Source organism: Myotis yumanensis, unplaced genomic scaffold (assembly GCF_028538775.1).
Source record: "Myotis yumanensis isolate MYYU_CA2020_CCGP unplaced genomic scaffold, mMyoYum1.0.hap1 SCAF_13, whole genome shotgun sequence".
In the NCBI taxonomy this organism is placed as follows: domain Eukaryota; kingdom Metazoa; phylum Chordata; class Mammalia; order Chiroptera; family Vespertilionidae; genus Myotis; species Myotis yumanensis.
The window spans coordinates 665,076-677,210 of NW_027223764.1; the positions used below are offsets into that span (position 1 = coordinate 665,076).

At 62.8% G+C, this 12,135-nt stretch overlaps 1 protein-coding gene across 5 annotated transcripts in view; it reads left to right on the forward strand.

Annotated features, from left to right (window-relative positions):
• TACC2 (transforming acidic coiled-coil containing protein 2) overlaps positions 1 to 12,135 on the forward strand; it is a 99,451-nt gene that overhangs the window by 67,343 nt on the left and 19,973 nt on the right. For 2 of the 5 annotated variants that reach the window (XM_070432008.1, XM_070432004.1), the window contains 4 exons: positions 4,101 to 4,237; positions 6,093 to 7,356; positions 9,198 to 9,233; positions 10,924 to 10,984. In XM_070432008.1, the coding sequence (XP_070288109.1) occupies positions 4,101 to 4,237; positions 6,093 to 7,356; positions 9,198 to 9,233; positions 10,924 to 10,984 (1,498 nt within the window). Of the gene's footprint in view, positions 1 to 4,100; positions 4,238 to 4,918; positions 5,373 to 6,092; positions 7,357 to 9,197; positions 9,234 to 10,923; positions 10,985 to 12,135 lie in introns of those variants that run through there. The other 3 variants (XM_070432003.1, XM_070432005.1, XM_070432007.1) reach the window with 2 other exon arrangements.

The following is a 12,135-nucleotide window of genomic DNA, read 5'->3' on the forward strand; positions in this document are numbered from 1 at the left end:
CATGCCTGTGTTTACACGTTTGCACACACATGCATGCCTGTGTTTACACGTTTGCACACACGTATGCATGCCTGTGTTTACACGTTTGCACACACATGCACGGGGGGGGAGCCAATGCTCAGAGACAGACAGACAGACAGACAGACACTTGGGTGAGGACACAGCGGACCCCGTAGCCCCGGAAGAGTCTGGTCCGGGCCTCAGCTGACCTCGGCCCCCCCCGGACCCTCTGAGGGTCCCCTCGGTCAGATCTGCCGGATGGCTCGGTGGTTGTCGCCGATGGCCTTATGGGAAGAGTGCGTGGTAAGCTGAGCGTGTGAAGTGCACGCGTGCGCCTTTTCTCTGCAGGAATGTCACGTACGACTCGATTGGAAAAATAGTTCCGTCGCTTCCGAATGGTTGGAAGCCACTCGTGTGGTGAGAGGCCGGTTCCAGAGGCTCCCGGGGATTCCTAGCCAGACGGCCTCGGGCGCAGCCGTGTGCCTCGGGGCCGGGCCCTGTCCTCTGTGAAATGGGCCTAATCCAGCGCCTGGTGCGAACAGAACGGGTGACACGATGGTTATTCTAACGCTTGTCGTGCTGGGCCTGGGAGCCACCCTGTTTCGTGTCTGGCCATTAAGGGCGGACGGTCTCCTTATGCTGTGTTCACATGTGTTGGTACGGATGTTTCATTGTGTTTGCGTGTTTATTTACACAGAGAACTGTGTGTGCGTATGTTTGCGTGTTTACTTACACAGAGAACAGTGTGCACGTGTGTTTGCGTGTTTATTTACACAGAGAACTGTGTGTGCGTATGTTTGCGTGTTTACTTACACAGAACAGTGTGCGCGTGTATTTGCGTGTTTACTTACACAGAACAGTGTGCGCGTGTGTTTGCGTGTTTACTTACACAGAACAGTGTGCGCGTGTGTTTGCGTGTTTACTTACAGAGAATAGTGTGCGCGTGTGTTTGCATGTTTACTCACACAGAACAGTGTGCGCGTGTGTTTGCGTGTTTACTTACAGAGAATAGTGTGCGCGTGTGTTTGCGTGTTTACTTACAGAGAACAGTGTGCGCGTGTGTTTGCGTGTTTACTTACAGAGAACAGTGCGCGCGTGTGTTTGCGTGTCTACTTACAGAGAACAGTGCGCGCGTGTGTTTGCGTGTCTACTTACAGAGAACAGTGTGCGCGTGTGTTTGTGTGTTTACTTACAGAGAACAGTGTGCGCGTGTGTTTGCGTGTTTACTTACAGAGAACAGTGTGCGCGTGTGTTTGCGTGTCTACTTACAGAGAACAGTGTGTGCGTGTGTTTGCGTGTCTACTTACAGAGAACAGTGCGCGTGTGTTTGCGTGTCTACTTACAGAGAACAGTGTGCGCGTGTGTTTGCGTGTTTACTTACAGAGAACAGTGCGCGCGTGTGTTTGCGTGTTTACTTACAGAGAACAGTGCGCACGTGTGTTTGCGTGTCTACTTACAGAGAACAGTGTGCGCGTGTGTTTGCGTGTTTACTTATAGAGAACAGTGTGCGCGTGTGTTTGCGTGTTTACTTACAGAGAACAGTGTGCGCGTGTGTTTGCGTGTCTACTTACAGAGAACAGTGTGTGCGTGTGTTTGTGTGTCTACTTACAGAGAACAGTGCGCGTGTGTTTGCGTGTTTACTTACATAGAGAACAGTGTGCGCGTGTGTTTGCGTGTTTACTTACACAGAGAACAGTGTGCACACGTGTTTGCGTGTTTACTGACACAGAACAGTGTGCGCGTGTGTTTGCGTGTTTACTGACACAGAACAGTGCGCGTGTGTTTGCGTGTTTACTTACACAGAGCAGCGCGCGTGTTCTGGTAAACGTGTTTCCTGTCGTTCAGAGGCGGGGTAGCAGATGCCATGGCACGTCTCTGTCGGGTGCATCTTCATGACAAACTCAGTGAATCTCCTTCTTCCCTTTCGAAGTGTGTGGAGGGGACAGGCGCACTCCTGGTTCTGTCGTTTCCTGTTGTAGAAGAGCCGCCTGGAAGCCGGGCCGTGAGGGGCTGTTGTCTTTGTTCCGTGCCGGCAGGCGCTGTGGGGTGGACGACAGCAGTCCCTGCTCCGGGAATGTGTGCAGCCCGGGACCCCGCGGAGGGGAGGGGAGAGGAGCTAATTAAACAGCTGCCCCCCCCCCCCCATCTCCTCTCATTAACTTGCTGGTGGGAGAGGGTGTGGAAATGTGCACCAGGCAGGCAGCTGGGGGGTGGGGGGGGATCCGGACCGTGGGCCGCGGTAGCCCTTGGAGCCCTTGGGGTTTTGATGCAGAATCACTAGTTCCTGGTGAACAGGCAGGAACCCCACAGGGGCTGGGGGTGCCCCGCCTCGCGTGCCGGGCGGTGAATGGCGGTGGTGCGTGGCATCCCCTTGAGCAGGTGTGCGGCTGGGAGACCTCCGTGGGTTCCACGGCTCGAACCCGTGCGCATCAGCTTGGCTGCGGGGAAGAGAAGGACCCTTTGTGCTCCCAGCCTCACAGGGGTGGGGGCAGAAGCACGGGTCCCCCCAGGGTCTCTGCCGGCCGCCCGAGAAGCCCACCGCATCCTCGCAGCTGGCTTCTGTGGCGTCTTAAAGAGGTTTAGATCCCAGAGACCCCGGCCAGGGAATTAGGGGGCTTGGGGGGTGGGGCCAGAGGTGATCCTTGGTGAGATGGCTCGACCTCCTGGGGGCTGTGGGCCCCGTGGAGTGGTCCCTGTGGCTGTGGGCGGCGGTGGCTGTGGGCCCGGTGGCTGTGGGCGGCGGTGGCTGTGGGCGGTGGTGGCTGTGGGCCTGGTGGCTGTGGGCAGCGGTGGCTGTGGGCGGCGGTGGCTGTGGGCCCGGTGGCTGTGGGCGGCGGTGGCTGTGGGCCCGGTGGCTGTGGGCGGCGGTGGCTGTGGGCCTGGTGGCTGTGGGCCCGGTGGCTGTGGGCGGCGGTGGCTGTGGGCCCGGTGGCTGTGGGCGGCGGTGGCTGTGGGCCCGGTGGCTGTGGGCCCGGTGGCTGTGGGCGGCGGTGGCTGTGGGCGGCGGTGGCTGTGGGCCCGGTGGCTGTGGGCGGCGGTGGCTGTGGGCGGTGGTGGCTGTGGGCCTGGTGGCTGTGGGCAGCGGTGGCTGTGGGCGGCGGTGGCTGTGGGCCCGGTGGCTGTGGGCGGCGGTGGCTGTGGGCCCGGTGGCTGTGGGCGGCGGTGGCTGTGGGCCCGGTGGCTGTGGGCGGCGGTGGCTGTGGGCCCGGTGGCTGTGGTCCCTGTGGCTGTGGGCCCGGTGGCTGTGGGCCCGGTGGCTGTGGGCGGCGGTGGCTGTGGGCCCGGTGGCTGTGGGCGGCGGTGGCTGTGGGCGGCGGTGGCTGTGGGCGGCGGTGGCTGTGGGCCCGGTGGCTGTGGGCGGCGGTGGCTGTGGGCCCGGTGGCTGTGGGCCCGGTGGCTGTGGGCGGCGGTGGCTGTGGGCCTGGTGGCTGTGGGCGGCGGTGGCTGTGGGCGGCGGTGGCTGTGGGCGGCGGTGGCCAGCAGCGGGGACTCGGCCTGCTGGTCCTTCAAGGAGGCCCTGGGAGGAGGCAGTTGGCTCCGTCATTTCCCCAGCGTTTCCCCTGATGCGTGTGGTGTGGGGCCGGGCGGCCCGGGGCCATGAGGTGGTCCACACTCCCACTCCTCCTGGCTCAGCCTGTGACTGCCCTGTGCTCCACCCTGGGAAGCGGACGGTGCAAACACGGGCGCCTGGGCCTGTGCTGTCCGGAGCGATTCGCTCTGCCCGTGACAGCCAGTCCTTCGCGGAGGGTCCGTCCGTAGGAGGCGCTGTGGGCCCGTCGGGTTTGGGGAATGAGTCTTTCTCAGAAAATTCCATAGTTTGCAGACTTCGGCTCTTGGGGTCCCGTCCGCAGCGGCTCTGATGTTTCTGTTCATGTTGGGGTTCCGGGAAGGGTGTGTGCGGCCGGTGGGCGGAGCAGGGTGCTCGGAAGGTGGGGTGGGGGTGATAAGGGACCCTCCCGGGAGCCTCGCTGCCCAGCACCCTTCCTCGCGTCGTCCCGAGCGTGGCGCCGGCCGGGAGCCTGGTTCCCCGGGGCCCAGAGGCCGCCAGCACCCCGTGTCTGGCCCCACCCGACCTGTGTCTCCCCCTCTCTCTCCGCCAGGAGTTCTGACTCGGAAGAAGCCTTTGAGACCCCGGAGTCGACGACCCCTGTCAAAGCCCCCCCGGCCCCGCCCCCGCCGCCCCCGGAGGTCGTCCCGGAGCCGGAGGTCAGCGCGCCCCCCTCCCCGGAAGAACCAGGTAACCAGGGGTCCGCGCCCCAGGGAGACACGGGGACTCCTGCCGGGCAGGGCTGGGGTGCCCGGGATCCCCCGCAGCGGGGACAATGGGCTCGGGGCTGTGGGTGTAAGTGGAGCTGAGGGGAGTGGACCTACAGGTGGCTCTGTGTTTACCGGGTTTGCGGGGGCTTCTGGGTGCCTTCCACCTGCTTCCCCTGCACCCGGAGTCGGGTCGAGGGGGCAGGCGGGTCCTGGCGGCTCTGGTGCCGTCTCGGGTTCTGCTCTTTGTGTGTAAAAGGCTGGTCTGCACGGCCCAGTGACCCTGCAGGTTCTTTTAAAACATGTTTTTATTGATTTAGAGCAGGGTGGGCAACCTTTTTGTGTGTGCGTGCCAAAACCAGCAAAATCTCTGACTCAGAATTCTTCTGCGTGCCAACCCTAATTTTTTAAAAAATATATTTTATTGATTTTTTACAGAGAGGAAGGGAGAGGGAGAGGGATACAGAGTTAGAAACATCGATTCAGCTGCCTCTTGCACGCCCCCTACTGGGGATGTGCCCGCAACCCAGGTACATGCCCTTGACCAGAATCGAACCCGGGACCCTTGAGTCCGCAGGCCGACGCTCTATCCACTGAGCCAAACCAGTCAGGGCCCAACCCTAATTTTTTGAGAACATGTTACACCTACTTGATATCTCTTAAGGTGTACGTATGTGAAGAACCTTGAAGAAATAATAAAATTCATTCGAGCGACAAAAACACAGTATGTGATGATGAAAAATACATTTATTTTTAATGTATACATGGACACTGATAGTCCAACAGAAAGCTTTATGACTCCGTGTGATATTATCAGTGGGACTTTTGCTGCTGCATCACTGATGACAGAGATTTCACATCAGGTTTATACTTTGTGACCTTCAGAGATATGCACGAGCTACTACTTTCATCCGTCAGGCTACTCCTATTACGAGACTTAACAAAATTCATCCCTGAGAACAAAGATTCACAAGCGTATGTGGATGAAACCAAAACACTGGTCGGATCTAGGAAGGCAGGGAGAGTTAAGGCAGAGGCATAGAAATTGCTCTGCCCCTCTCTCATCAATCCATGTCTATGACCTTTATGATAACTTGTTATGTAAAATTATTTATTTATCTAAGATGCACCTACACTGAATTTATCTGAAAAATAAAAAAATCGATATTAATAAAAAGATTGTAAATGGAAGATTATAAGAGAGCGTTTCGCGTGCCAGCAACAGTTACTGGCGTGCCATGTTTGACCCGCGTGCCAGAGGTTGCCCACCCCTGATTTAGAGAGAGGAAGGGAGGGAGAGAAAGAGAGAGAAACATCAACGATGAGAGACACATTGGTCGGCTGCCTCCTGCACGCCCCCCACTGGGGATCGAGCCTGCAACCCGGGCCTGTGCCCTGAGCGGGAATCGAACCCTGACCTCCTGGGTCATAGGTCGACGCTCAGCCCCTGAGCCGCGCCGGCCGGGCTGTTTGCTTGCTTCTTGCCCGTCTTCTCCCTGAAGAGCGTGACTCCCGTGGGCACAAGGGTTTGTTGGTTTTGTTCCTCGTCGAGTCCCCGGCCGCCGGCTCGGTGCCCGGTCCCAGCTGGGCCCTCGGTGAACGTTCGGATGAGTGAGCGGTCCGGGCTGTTCCGTCACCTGCCACCTCCTGCTTACGGCGGAGGGCACGGCGCAGGCCGGCGGGCGTGGAGCCGGCCCGGGGCCGGGGGGGGGGGGGGGGGCAGGAGCTGTGCCCCCGGTGGGCCAGGCCGGCGGGCCCTGCCGCGGGCGCTTGTGGGCGGGAGGTGGGAATGTTCCGGAGTGTCGTGTCCTCAGGGGCTGCTCTGTCCGTGTCCTCAGGTGGCGCTGAGCCGGCCCCCGGCCCCGATGGCCCGTGCGGCCCCCCGGCGGAAGGCAGCCCGCTGCGCCCCCCCGCCCACTCCTGCTCCGCCGTCTTCGACGAGGACAAGCCCATAGCCAGCAGCGGGGCCTACAACCTGGACTTCGACAGCATCGAGCTGGTCGGCCACCCCCGGACCTCGGAGCCTCGGCCCTCGGACGCGCGGACGAGGTCCCCCGACGCCGGGGCCCCCGCCAGGGCCGCACTGCCCCGCTCCCTCAGCCTGCAGGCCGGCGACCTCGATGGTGCTTCCTGCGCGGGCGACGCCGAGGCCGCGGCCCCGGCCCCCGAAGCGAACAGCCTGGGTCCGGGCAGCGACTCCGGTTCCCTCAAGCGAACGAAGAAGCCGAGGCCGCCTTCCCTGAAGAAGAAGCAGCCCCCCAAGAAGCCCCCGGAAGCGCCCCCCGTGCGAGAGACTCCGCCGGCGCCGGCCGAGGACAGCCCCGGGCCCAGCGAGGAGAACGGTGCCCCCGAGACAGACACAGAGTCGGCCCCCCGGGAAGCTCCCGGACCCGCCTCCGCCGAGGAGGCGCCCCTGGAACCGGCCGCCGTGCCCAAGGCCGCCGGCCCCGTGGACTCGGTGGGCACAGACGGGGCCGCCCCCCCTGCGGGGGGCAGAGTGCAGAACTCACCCCCTGTTGGCAGGAAAGCGGTGCCCCCGGCCCCGGCCCCCGAGGCCGTGGGCGTGACCCCAGCAGAGAGCGGGGGCCCCGAGGATCCCCCGGCCAGAGGGCTCTCGGTGAGGCTGGAGTTTGACTATTCGGAGGACAAGGGCAGCCGGGACAGCGCGCAGGAGGCCGCCCCTGCCCCCAAGAAGCTGGGCAAAAAGCTGGGCGCCAAAATGCCCCTCCGGAGGCCGAAGGTGAAGAAAGGCCCCGAGAAGCCGGACAGCACCCCGGCCTCGCCCCCCAAGTCCCCCGAGGAGCCCAGTGACATCCCTGTCGCCAAAGGCTCCTACACCTTCGACATCGACAAGTGGGACGACCCCAATTTCAACCCTTTCTCTTCCACCTCGAAGATGCAGGAGTCCCCCAAACTGCCCCCACCGTCCTACGGCTTCGCCCCCGACGCCTGCGGCGAGCCTGCCGACCCCTGTCCGGCCCCCAGCTCGCCGTCGAAGTCCCCAGCCTCCTTTGAGATCCCCGTCGGCTCCCCCGACGCCCACGGCGTGGACGGGGACGGGCTGGGTAAGCCGGCCAAGAAGAAGAAGACGCCACTGAAGACGTAAGTGCAGGGCGGGCGGGCGGCGGGCGGGCGGCGGCTGCGGGCTCAGTTGCCTGCCGGGTGCCCTCACCCCCCACCCCCCACATCTGACACAAGGCGCCGGCGTGTGACCGGACATTTCCCCACCCACGTGCCCTTTGGGTGAGAGTCCAGAGTCCTCCATCCTTTTATTTTTTTAAAAAATATATTTTTATTGATTTGAGAGAGAAACATCAATGATGAGAGAGAATCATGGATCGGCTGCCTCCTGCACGCCCCACACTGGGGATCGAGCCCACAACCGGGGCCTGTGCCCTGACCGGGAATCGAACCCTGACCTCCTGGTTCCTAGGTCGATGCTCAGCCACTGAGCCAGGCCAGGCAGAGTCCTCGGTTCATTGCCTGAGTAAGTCAGCGTCTAAAGCTTTACTTCCAGCTCCCGGGGCTGTGGGGTCCCACAGAAAGGGGACCGTCCAGGGGAGACCGGGCCAGCTTCTCCCTGTTGGTCTTTTCCATTTAACCTGTGAGTTGTGGTTTGTTTTGGGGTGGCCCGGAAGCTAGGGAACATGCCCTGAAAATTCTGTTAACATTCGTGGTGTCTCCCGTGAACGAGATCAGTCCAGGAGGCCAGCACGGTGAGCCCGGGGCCGGCCCTCCCTGCCCCCCCCCACCCGTGGGAAATGCCTGTGCGTCTGCACCCCTCTCTCGGGGCAGCATTTGCAGACGAGAGGCCGCAGGCCCAGAGGAGTCGGGGGCCTGAGAGGGCAGAGCCGCCTTCCGCGTGGCCCTGGAGGCCGTGCGGTCTGTGGGCCGCACACACGTGCAGGCAGGTGCCGGCTCATCCCGCCTCCAGCACGCCTTCCAAGCCCCTCATCGGGGGCCGTGGGCCCGCGCCGCGTGCTGGGGGCGGGCCTTGCTCCTCGCTCTCCTGTGAGGCGTCGTCAGTCACGTCACCAGGCCCTGGAGGCCAGCGGGACTGGCTGTGGCGGCTGGCACCCATGGATCAAGGCGGCGGCGCCCTGGGCCTCCCGTCGGGGCTCTCGGACCGTGGCCTGGGGTCCCCCTGCTCCTGCTGGCGCGGGGGAGGGGCCAGGGGGGCAATCCCGGTCCCCCCAGCAGGACTCTTAGATCGGTTACCCCAACAGGCTTCTGCTGGACACGCCGTAGAATCTGTGCGAGAAGCTTCGTTATTCGTTACCCTCGTCCGAGGGTATTTTTTCGTTGATTTTTAGAGAGTGGGAAGGAGGGGGAGAGACAGAGAGACACTTCGATGTGAGAGAGACACGTCGATTGGTTGCCTCCTGCACGCGCCCAGACCAGGGCCGGGGATCGAGCCTGCAACTGAGGTGCGTGCCCTTCACTGGAATCGAACCCGGGACCCTTCAGTCCGCAGGCCGACACTACCCATTGAGCCACACCAGCGAGGGCAGAAGCTTTAAGCCCCAAACAAGAGGAGCCTGAAATCTCAGGCTGCAGACTCGTTCTGTCGTCTTTGGCTCGAGAGCCATCTTGTGGGCACCCCCTCCTCCTCAGGGTCCCCCCTCCTCAGGCGCCCCCTCCTCCTCAGGCGTCCCCCCTCCTCAGGCGCCCCCCCCTCCTCAGGGCCCCCTCCTCCCTGCTCCGTCCTCAGAGCTCCGGGGTCCGGGATGCCAGCCCCCGGGCCGTCCTGCTCCGGGGCCGGGGGCTGGGGTGCCCTGGGACCAGGCTCCTGGCAGCAGCCCTTTATGGGGCCATCGGAACCAGCTCGGGAGGGTTCTCGGGGGTCCTCTCCGGAAAGCGCCCCCACTCCCGCGGACCCCGCGGACGGCCGCAGGCTGCTGTGTGTCAGGGCCTCTGTCTGTCTCTCTGTCTCCCTGTCTCAGGATGGTGGAAGACGTGATGTCTGTGTGTTCTCTGTTGTAAGTACACGTCTCGCCGCCTCCCGCGCTGCGCCCGCCTGTCCGTGTCCATCTCATGCCCGTTTGCTTTCACCACGGCTGCTGCCACACGTGTTCGTGTTTTACGTGGGGGGGGGGGGCTGGGCAGAGGCTGCCTCTCTGTGTCGTGGGGTCAGTGTCACCGTGGGGGCCTGGCCCCAGCGTCTGCCCGCTCGTGGGGAAGGGACTCGCTCCCTCGCTCGTGTCTGTCTTCGGCGGAGGGAGGCCGGGCTTTGTAAACTCATCTCATTGTCGCGTTTTAAGTTGATCGCGGCCATTGCTCCCTGAGTTCTGTGGCTTCGCGTGGAGGTCACATCCCGGCCGACCCCCAGCGCCGGCGGCGGCTTGTCCCGCGGACACGGAGGCAGGAATGTTTGGGCCGTTTCCAAATTGGGGCGTGCGGAGCCCCTGAAAGCGGTCGGCTCCGAGGGGAGGGCCCAGGGCTGAGCGAGTCGCTGCCGCTGCTCGGGGCCGGCTGGGGGTCAGCATGCCGCCTGGGGTCATGGTCCTGCGGGGGCGGGGGTGAGGGGGGCGGGGGGACCGGAGCAGACCGCCCAGGGCCTCTGCTGCTTCGCCTCCCCCGCCGGAAGGGTCCTGTGGGCGGCTCCCAGGGGCCCAGGCCAGCACCTTCTCCGCCTCCCGCCTCCCCGTCCCCACAGGGGGGCCTGGCCCCCCCCAGAGGGCTGAGTCCTCAGGCTCTGCCCCCCCAGGGAGATCAGGACCTTAGAGCTACTGAGCAACTTTAAGATATAAGTTAATGTGATTGTGTGCATGGACAGCTGCACGCTTCAGGCTGCGGTCACAGTGTGCGCTGTGCCAGGCATCGATGCTGCCAATGACCATGCGAGTATCTCCCATGAGCGGGTGCTGCTGTGGGGTGTTACTTGTGAGACACAGGGAGGAACTGGGTGCCCGGTTCTGCCCACTGGTTGACGGGAGGGGAGTGGGATCTAAGGATGGGGGCTCCCCTACCCCCAACCCTTGTTTGGCCAGGAGGCGGGGCCTGAGGCCAGGAGGCGGGGCCAGTCTGCAGGTGGAGGAGCCTCCATTCTGACCTTGGGAAGGACCCCTGACCTCCAGGGGACGGCGGGGACCCGTCTGTGCTAACCTCTGACCCCTCAGGAGTCTCCTCTGATGTGCCCCCTCCCCCCCCTGCCTCGTTATTCGTGTGAAGGAGAGAGAGGAGGAGCGCCCAGAATCTTGTCTGTTCCCCGTCGTTAGGAAAAACCCAGGCCTCCTCCCCCAAACCCAGGCCTCCCCCCAGCACAGGCCTCCTCCCTGAAAGCCCCGGCAGGTCCGCTCAGTGACGGCCGACCTGCCCGGCGTGAGCTGCCCCTCACTGGTCAGGAGCCTGCATTCCCCGGGCACTGGGCTCAGACACGCGGGTGGACCCAGGACGCGGACGTGCTCCCCGATGTGCAGCAGGGGAAGTCGGAGCATCAGGCAGCGTCGCTCTCGGTCCCGGGTCAGCCCCCCGGTGCCCTCTGGGGTCCAGCTTCCTGAACCTCCCAGGCCCGGTCACACCTGCTGGAGGCGCAGAGCGAGCCCCGGCCTGGGCGGCGTGGCGGCCGGGGGTCCGGCGGACACTCAGCAGAGGCGGTGGCTTCGGTCTGCTCTGGGTTCCGGAACGTTCTGGACCTGGTTGTGTTCACATTTCCCATTTTGTTTCCAGTGACACGTTTAGGGTGAAAAAGTCGCCGAAGCGGTCTCCTCTCTCGGACCCGCCCTCTCAGGTATGATGTCCCGGACGTGTCTGAGTGAACCGCTCCCCGGGACGGAGGCTGGTGGGTGTTCATCCCGTCACGGCCCTCCCCGCCCACGCGGCCGTGTCCCCGGCACCCTCCCCGCCTCCTCCACGGCGCCTCCTGGTGTTGGCAAGACGCCGTTTGGATGCCCCCCCTGTGGGGGGTCGGGCGTGTCCCGAGATGCAGAGATGTTCAGGGAGATGTCCAGGGGCCTCTACCACAGCGGTCGCCAACCTTGCGGACTCACGGGTCACTAGTGCTTCTCGGACCACCGGCCGGCGACGGCTGCGCTCCAGGCCCCTCGGGGACCGCCCGTCCGTCTCCCGTTCGTTTGCTGAGAATGTGTATGAACATCACGTCCGGGGAGCCGTGGAGGGAAATGGACACACAGGGAGGCACCTGAGCGTGTGTGACCAGCACTGGAATTTTTATTTGTTTATTTTGTCGATTTCAGAGAGGAAGGGAGGGAGAGAGAGAAGCATCAGTGGTGAGAGAGAATCACGGACCGGCTGCCTCCTGCACGCCCCCCACTGGGGATCCAGCCCGCAACCCGGGCCTGTGCCCTGACCAGGAACCGAACCCTGACCTCCTGGTTCCTAGGCCGACGCTCAACCGCTGAGCCCCGCCGGCCGGGCAGGAGCCCTGGAGTTTGTAACCCACACCCAGTGGGAGGTAAAGAAAACGGGCTCCTGCTCACTCGCTCCGCCACCCAGTACCCACACATCTTCTCCCGTCACAGACGAGGGAAGGTTGTCCTCCCTCCGGCGGGTGTGCCCGGCCCTTCAGGTCCTGAAACAGCGGTTCTCAACCCGTGGGTCACGACCCCTTTGGGGGTCGAACGACCCTTTCACAGGGGTCGCCTGAGACCATCGGAAAACACACATATAATTACATATTGTTTCTGTGATTAATCACTACGTTTTCATTATGTTCAATTTGTAACAATGAAAATACATCCTGCATATCAGATATTTACATGACGATTCATAACAGTAGCAACATTACAGTGATGAAGCAGCCACGAAAATAATTTTATGGTTGGGGGTCACCACACCATGAGGAACTGTATGAAAGGGCCGCGGCATGAGGAAGGCTGAGAACCACTGTCCTAAAACAACCCCCCCCATCGGAGCCAGTGC